The sequence below is a fragment of the Stenella coeruleoalba genome (genome assembly GCF_951394435.1).
Source record: "Stenella coeruleoalba genome assembly, chromosome: 4".
Classification (NCBI taxonomy): Eukaryota; Metazoa; Chordata; class Mammalia; order Artiodactyla; family Delphinidae; genus Stenella; species Stenella coeruleoalba.
In genome coordinates, this window is record NC_137149.1 from 44,880,330 (window position 1) to 44,888,762 (window position 8,433).

Genomic DNA, 8,433 nt, shown 5'->3' on the forward strand with positions numbered 1-8,433 from the left:
TAAAGGTAGAAAGAATATTTTATAAAAATTTCAACCAATAAGAGCAATGAATATTCAATACAGAAGTACATATACACATATATGTTCACACACATACACACATGCAAAGTAAAAAGAATATAGCTTTTTTCAAATATATTTACAAAGTAATAGCAAAAGGTGACTTAAAATAGTTACTCAAAATACATTTAATCCCAATTCATACTGTGAGTAGGTGCTTCACATATAGACTACTGAAAAAAACCCAATCAACCAGTGTATATCCTGCTTAAGAGAGTTTTATTGTTTATTTAAAAAACAAGCATGATAAAAACAAACTATGAGATGGATCTTCCTAGGTCTCCTGACTAGGACTGGGACTGTGGGAAATAATTCTCAAATACAGTTAGAGCTCAGGAAAAAATTTTCTTTCAAATACGATACAACTGTATACTACATTAAAAATGTAATACAGAGACTACATATTAGACACACAGCATTAACACAATCTTCAATGTCTTCCAATCCTACTTGAATATCCAAGTAGGTAAGACAGAAAGACATCCTATTTCCCTTCTTCCATCAAATCCAATTAATTTTGTGTTTAATTAAAATTCGACTATTTTTCAAAAGCACATATATTTTTGTGAGACGAAGCCATACTTAATGCTTCTAAACAAGCAAGATGAGAAAAAAGAAAAAGCCAAAGTATTCTAAAATATAAAAATTGTCCAAAGACACCATCAAATAACTGTGCCTCGGCAAAACTTAACACAATAGTATCTCGAGCCAGTGTTACAATGCTATCATCCTGCCTGATTCTAACTGAACGAACTCAACAATTTTCAAACAGGTTGTCAGTGGAAGAGATCTTTACATAAGCAATTATAAAAACAGGGTCCATTTTGTATTCGGGAAGCACCAGCAACCCTTCGCTTAAAATTTTTATATAAGAATACCGTGAGGGTTTTTTTACACTTTTTAAAAAGAGATAAAATCACTTATGAATACCTGACTAAAGCTATTTCCTAGAACATTTCCTTAGATAAGAACAAAACATATTTTAAAGCGTAAAACAGTGAATTGCTTGAACATAACTTAAATGCCCCTACTCAGAGCAAACTTCCTTCTCGTACGTTTTCCTATATCCACCGTATTCTGCAGTGCACATTTCTAATTTGAAGTTGTACTAGTTTATCCTACCACGACCTCCTTTTCACTAGTGAAAAACAAGAAAGATCTTCAGGCGCTAACCAAACAAATCTGAGGGGGCTTGGGGAAAAGGGGCGCGAGGTGGCGCAAGAACAGATGGAAACAGGGTAAGAGAGTTGTTTTCTTAGGGCACTAAGGTTACTCCTCAACTCCAAATGCCAAGATTTAACTGCCAGTCGAGCAAGCTGCTGCCACTATCCACTCTTTAAACAATGCAACCTTCCCTCTACCTCTTCTACTCGCCCACCCATCAACCCCTTCCAAAACAAACACAACACACCCCATCCCATAAACCGCGTTATCCCCTCGGTGCCCACTCGGTGTTATCCAACCTGCTGGATAACAGCTCCACGCACACGTCTTACTCAGACAAAACAGCGACGGCGGCAAGGTGGGGAGGTCCCACCACCTCTCGCCACCCGTGAGCAACCCTCAGAATGACAGCCCGGAGCCCAGAAGTTTGAAGCAGAAAGATTCCGACCCAACCAAAAGGGAAGACGGAATTGCAGAACGGGGATGGGAGTTGGGGAGGGCGATGTGCATGTCTGTGCAAGGAAGGGTCCATCACATGACAGTAAAAGAGGACCCGAGTCTTCGGGGCGTCCGCGAGGAGAACGGGGGGGTTGCCGTCGCCATGGCAACACCCCCCCTCCGTCCAGACTTCCAAAGAGGGAGGAAGAACTTCAAATCCCAACCGTCAGCGCTCGAGCGGCTCCTTCTTAAAGGAGTACACACGGCGCCGCCGCCGCCGAGCGCGAGAGGGCAGAGTTGGGCGCCCCCGCCCCTCGGGCGACGCCCCCGCCGCCCCTCGCCCCCAGCCGGCTCACCCGCGGCCCCCGCCCCACGAGCACCCGGGGGTTGTTCAGGTCCCCGTCCCCGGGAACCCTGTCGCGTCGGCCCGCCCGGACCCCGGCGGCAGAAGGGGGTGTGTGTGCACCCGGCGGGGGCGCGGACCAGCCCGCCTTCCTCCCGCCGGCTCTGCCCGCGGGCTCCTCTCCGGCCGGTCGCCGACCCACCGGCCCGCTTCCTCCCTCTTGACAGGGTGGACAGCGAGCGGCCAGGGGCGCCGAGGAGTTTCGGGGAGAGCGCAAGCGAGCCGTTTCCTTGGGGGCTCGGCGAGCGGGTCCGAACTAACAGTTCCCGGGGAGCCAAAGAGCTGAGGAGGGGAAAGGAGCGCGGACCGCGCCGGGCGAGGAGCCCCCAGACAAAAGGCGAGCGCCGGATCCGCCGCGCCGCCGCCGCTCCCATCTCGCTCCCCCAATGAACTGACCCGAACGGGAGATTCAACTAAACCCCTCTGCCACAAACTCCTCGGGCTGCGGCAGCCGTCGCCGCGCGGAGCCGGGGCCCCGGCCCGTGTCTCTCTTACCTACACAGTGCATGAGGCGGTGGCGCCAAGAGTCGAGTTCCCGCCGGAATCCTCTCCTCTCCGCCGCGCACCGAGGGCTCCGGCACTGAGCGGCGGCGGCGGCGGCGGCGGCGGCGGCGGCAGCAGCGGCGGCGGCAGCGGCCATTCTCTCTCTTCCCTTGTCCATCTGCGTCCCGCGTCACGCGCCCTCATTTACATACGAGCGGCGCAGGCACGAGGCAGGGGCGCGAGCCCTCGGCGCGAGCCCCGGAGCGCGCGCCCCCCGGAGGGGGGTTGATTGACACGTGTCACACTACCTTCCCTCTGCCCTTCCCTCCCCCTCCCACCGCTCCCTCTGGGAGAGGCGGGGAAGGAGCGTGAGGAGAAGGAAGCAACCTGCCGCTTCCGCTGACCCCGCCTCCCCATCTACTCCCCTGTCTCCCCTCCCCCCGGAGTTTACTCAAGCGAGCCATACCGCTCCCGCCGCCCGCGAAAACCCTGAGCAGGAGCCAGAGGCTCAGAGCCCCGCCAGGAACCGGCGTGCTAATGGAGCGGACTAGCAACGCTTCCTTTCTGTCTTCGCGACGCGACTCCGGCCTCCCGGAGACTTCACTTCCCAGGTCTCCTTGCGCTGGGGTCCCGAAGCGGAGCTTGCTGCCGCGGCGCGGTGCATGCCGGTTCTTGTAGTCCACCAGGGATGGGCGTGTTTCCGTACCCTTCGCACACTTGGGTTTGCAGCCTGGCCTTCGGCTTCTCGGCTCTGTGTGCGGCTTGTGGGTTTACCGCTCAGGGCAGTGCGCTGCGCGCGTTGCGGGGTCCGACCCAGCCACCTTAACTTCCTTAGGATTCACAATAGAAAGGCGGTGGAAGCCGCTAGAGTTGTCGGTATCTTGAAGTTTCGGGCTGCGCTTTGTGCTTTAAGTGCTGGAAACTTTTGGTGGTCACTGTGATCTCGTCGCTGCTGAGAAGGAACAAGCCGGTCATTCGGCTGCATCGGAAATAACTGCCAAATGTCCAGAGAGAGAACCCATAGTAACTTCAGTTTCCAGGGCGATGACATCTCGGAAAGCGAGAATATTTGTAAAGATTAGGGAAAGATTGCGGGGCTTTTCACCGGAAATCGTTTACGGGGGGCTTGGAGGTGGCTGGGTGAAAACTCCAAAAGGGGACACTTTTATGCTCCGCAAAAAGTAAACTCCTGGAGGACAGCGACCCATTAAGTCTTGTGTACCGTGTCGTCTTTCACTTGCCTAACCCTAATACAGTGCGCAGCACGGGATTTAGCACTTAAATGTTGTGGAATGAATTCTGCGCTGAGCTAGAGGAAATATTTCTTCAGAGAGAGAGAAAGCTTTTGATTAGATATAAACTCCAATGACATTTTTAACTTTTGCCCCACAGTGATTGTGCATGCATTTCTGTATACGTGCAGGGGGCCTAACCGAAGCTATGACACACACAGTTTGCTGAGAAGTACTGTGGATTACTGGGAATTTATGCACAAGTTTGTGGGAAATATGTTTTAATTCTTCTTGGAAACTTCTGTGAATTCTGAATTCAGTTCCATCCTCCCTGTTTTGTGGATTATCCTTCCTTATCCACCTCCACCTTTTTTTTTTTTGCTTCCTAGGAAAAAGTAGTCCTTGCTCATTGTTACCTCCTCAATACTGAATACGTAGTTTTAAATTTTCAAAAATTAAAAAAAAAATGAAGTTTGAAATCTCATAATCATCTTTTTTAGAATGGACACAATTGGAGAAGCAAGTGAAATCACTAGTGAAGGTGCTTTTGGAGTTATCAGTGGATGGTGTCAGTTGTGGGTTCTACTCATGTTGTAATTGCTAAGATGGTCAGCCTCTGTAGCTTTTCTCTCTCAGTACTCTACATTGGTTAGGATGTTAGGGCTAGGTTATGGTGCAGTAACAAAGCATCCAAGAGTTTTAGTGGCTTAAAAACAACAAATAAAGTTATTTCCTGCTCATCTGTATTTTCATCTCTGGTAGAAGGAAGGGAGAGGGTGGGGAGAGCGTCACTCCATGAGATTCTCACCAAGCAACCAAATGGCTTAGGGAGGCTCCAACCAATCTCTGGAACTTCCTCACTTACATGATAGGCAAAAGGAAGATGAATGGCAAACAGGTTCTTTCTGAAAGTGATACAAATCAATTTCACTCACATTTCATTGACAAAAGCAAATCATATGGGCATGCTATCTTCAAGGGAGCAGGAAAGTGTAATCCTACCATTTGCCCAGAAGAAAAATTAACCCAAATTTACTGGTGAACAGTACCAGTGATTACTACAATCCATCCTTCTAGTCACCAATATACATATCACTCTCCTTACACTACAATATACATTCATTCCTATCACAAGTGAAACAATCCAAAAGTTCTATTCAGTAATGGCATTAATCTCAAAGTCCAGCATCTCTGGGTGATGCCTGGTAGTCCCTGTATTAGAAGAGGAGAAAAACTTCTGTTGTTATAAAGATCTGAAAAGACTAAATATCTATCCTCCCTGGTTACACACACATACACACACACACACACACACACAAACACACACGTGCACTCAACAAACAAACACTGGTGGGACAGGAACAGAACAACCGTGGTAAACATTTCTGTTTAGAAAGGGGAAGAATGGGAGGCATGCGTGAATAGCTTTAGCAAATATTTTACCACAGCTAGCGTGGATTACCAACTTTCCAGCCTCTAACAACACTTTCCTCGCCACCACCCACTGAGCTTCTAAGTCATAGCTAAATATTTTAGATTTTCTATCATAACTGTACTTCCTTCTGGGTACCAAATTCTGTGTTAGTCAGAATGGGCTCGGTTATGCTCCAGTAACAGAAACCCAAAATCTCAGAGGTTTAATACAGAGATTTATTTCTTACTTTAAACTATGTGTTCTCCAAAACTCAGTACTGGGGAGGAGAGGAAGAACTGTTATATGTCCACTCAGGGACCCACGTTTATGGGGCCCCACCATCTGAAAGTTCTGCAGTTAGCATGACAAGAGAAAGAAGATGCCAAAGCACAGTCCAGCTCTTAAAGACCTGCCAGAAGTGAAATATTTCACTGGGTGAAGCAAATCATATGGCTATGCTTAACTTCAAAGGAGTGATATATCAGATAGCTTTGAGGACATAACAAACCGCCTCAGAATTTAAAAGCTTATAACATCAACTATTTATTTAGTTCATGATTCTATGGAATAGCAATTTGTGTTAGGCTCAGCCAGACAGTTCTTCTGGCCTGGCCTGGGCTCACTCAGGTGTTTGTGAACAGCTGCCTGTCAACAAGGCAGCTCTGTTTCTGAGGGTGTGCCGTCAGCTGGGACAACAGAGCAATCAATCCAGGTGTCCCTCATCATCAGGAGGTTAGCCTTGGCTTGTTCACATGGTGGCAGTCACAGGGTTCAAAAAGAGCAAGCCCCAATGCACAAGCACGTTTTATTTTTTAACACCTTTATTGAAGTATAAGTGCTTTACAATGGTGTGTTAGTTTCTGCTGTATAACAAAGTGAATCAACTATACATATACATATATCCACAGATCTCCTCCCTCTTGCATCTCCCTCCCTCCCACCTATCCCACCCCTCTAGGTGGACACAAAGCACGGAGCTGATCTCCCTGTGCTATGGGGCTGCTTCCCACTAGCTACCTATTTTACATTTGCTTGTGTATGTATGTCCATGCCACTCTCTCACTTCGTCCCAGCTTACCCTTCCCCCTCCCCATGTCCTCAAGCCCATTCTCTATGTCTGCGTCTTTATTCCTGTCCTGCCCCTAGGTTCTTCAGAATCTTTTTTTTTTTCTTTTAGATTCCATATATATGTGTTGGCATACGGTATTTGTTTTTCTCTTTCTGACTTACTTCACTCTGTATGACAGTTTCTAGGTCCATCCACCTTGCTACAAATAACTCAATTTCGTTTCTTTTTATGGCTGAGTAACATTCCATTGTATATATGTGCCACATCTTCTTTATCCATTCATCTGTCGATGGACACTTAGGTTGCTTCCATGTCCTGGCTATTGTAAATAGAACTGCAATGAAAGCGTTTTTTAAGTTTCGGCTTGGGTTACATTTGCTCCAGGCCCATTGGCTAAAGCAAATCATATGGCCAAGCCCAGTGACAATATGGGGAAATAGATCCTACCTCTTAACAGGAAGAGCTGCAAGACACATTGCAAAGGGGTATGGAAAGAGGGCAAGAAATAATTTGTGCCCACTTTTCAATCTACTGCATGAGGAAAGTGCAATGCTACCATGTTCCCACAAAGCAGGGGAAATAGAAGTATTAACGAACAGAACTAATGAATATCATATCTATAGAATTTCTGGGAGAAGGGGAAGATCATGGCCAGATACAATGAAATACACAAATAGAGTTAACTTTGGAATTCAGCTTGACTTTGAAGAGCAAAGACTTTTCCATGGCAAGTATCAGAGTATGTTGTAATAATCCAAAAACTTGATGTTCGTGTGAGCTCAGTGAACATAATGATAGAAGTCTGGCTGATTCACCTTTGTATTTTCAGCATCTAGCGCTGTTCTAGGCACTTAGTTGATGCCTAATGTTTATTGATTGATTTGACAAATGTTAGGGATATCTATAAAGACAAGGATAGAGAGGGGGTCATATCCAAGATTGTTTCCTACACTGAAAATCTAGTCACTCACAAAGGAGTTTTAACATAACAACAGATATATGATATGAAAATGTTAATGTTCTTTGGAAAGATGTTTTTGTTCTGTTGTCTATTTCCAATACATATTGTATCATTGGTTTATTGCTGTGTAAAAAGCCAGTCTATAACTTAGTAGCTTAAAAGAACAACCATTTGTTATCACTCAAAAATCTATGGGTCAAATGGGCAGTTCTGCTCAGTTGGTGAGGCTCTGCTGGTTTTGACTGGGATTTCTAATGCTGGAAGCTGCTTGATCTAGGATGGCCTCACTCTGGTCTGCAGTCTGGCTCCCTGTTTGCTAGGTAAAAGCTATGACTGAGCCATGCATCTCATTATCCAGAGACTAGCTAGAGCTTATTTATTTAGTGACAGCATATAAAACATATAAAGAGGGTAAGCACTAATGTGTAAGTGTTTTTCAAGTCTTTGCTTGCATTTGTTTGCTTGCTACTCTCCTATTAAACAAGGCCACTCATAAAACCAAGCCCAAAATCTGAGAGGGAGAATACTAACTAATGGCATGGATACAGAAAGGTATCACCAAATTAGGGTCATTACTTCAATCAAACCACCATAAAGGGCTTCCATGGTGGCGCAGTGGTTGAGAGTCCGCCTGCCGATGCAGGGGACATGGGTTCATGCTCCGGTCCGGGAAGATCCCACATGCCGTGGAGCGGCTGGGCCCGTGAGCCATGGCCCCTGAGCCTGCGCATCCGCAGCCTGTGCTCCGCAACGGGAGAGGCCACAACAGTCAGAGGCCCGCGTACAGCAAAAAAAAAAAAAAAAACACCATAAATATCCATCCAAATTCACTATTATTCACTAAAGCTTATAAGCACCTCTACAGAGTATCAAGTATACATATAAACGGCTGGGAAAATTACATTTCTTGATTTATGAGATCATTTGGCAGTCAATTCCCAATCTGGGGTACATTTTAGGAGAATATGATATAAACATACAAATAAATTGGAGTAGTTTGAAATACACATGTTTCCATAGTAAAGAAATATAAAATCACAGAAGTACATGACAAGAGATGTTTTTTGAGATACTAACCAAAAATGAAAGCTATTCTTTTACTTTGCAACAAAAATAAACAACCCAGTATACTAATAAGATTGTAAAATACCTATTCAATTATAAATTATCAACATGTAACATAAAATAATATACATTTTATAATTTAAT

The 8,433-nt window shown here is 45.9% G+C and overlaps 1 protein-coding gene across 18 annotated transcripts in view; it reads right to left on the minus strand.

Moving 5' to 3' along the window:
* The window catches only part of LCORL (ligand dependent nuclear receptor corepressor like), a 167,035-nt gene extending 163,920 nt beyond the window's left edge, over positions 1–3,115 (minus strand). For 9 of the 18 annotated variants that reach the window (XM_079920917.1, XM_079920920.1, XM_079920916.1 and 6 more), the window contains exon 1: positions 2,561–2,818. In XM_079920917.1, the coding sequence (XP_079777043.1) occupies positions 2,561–2,726 (166 nt within the window). In that variant the 5' untranslated portion in view covers positions 2,727–2,818. Of the gene's footprint in view, positions 1–1,523; positions 1,562–2,560; positions 2,819–3,014 lie in introns of those variants that run through there. The other 9 variants (XM_079920927.1, XM_079920928.1, XM_079920910.1 and 6 more) reach the window with 6 other exon arrangements.
* Between the last annotated feature and the right edge of the window lie 5,318 nt (positions 3,116–8,433).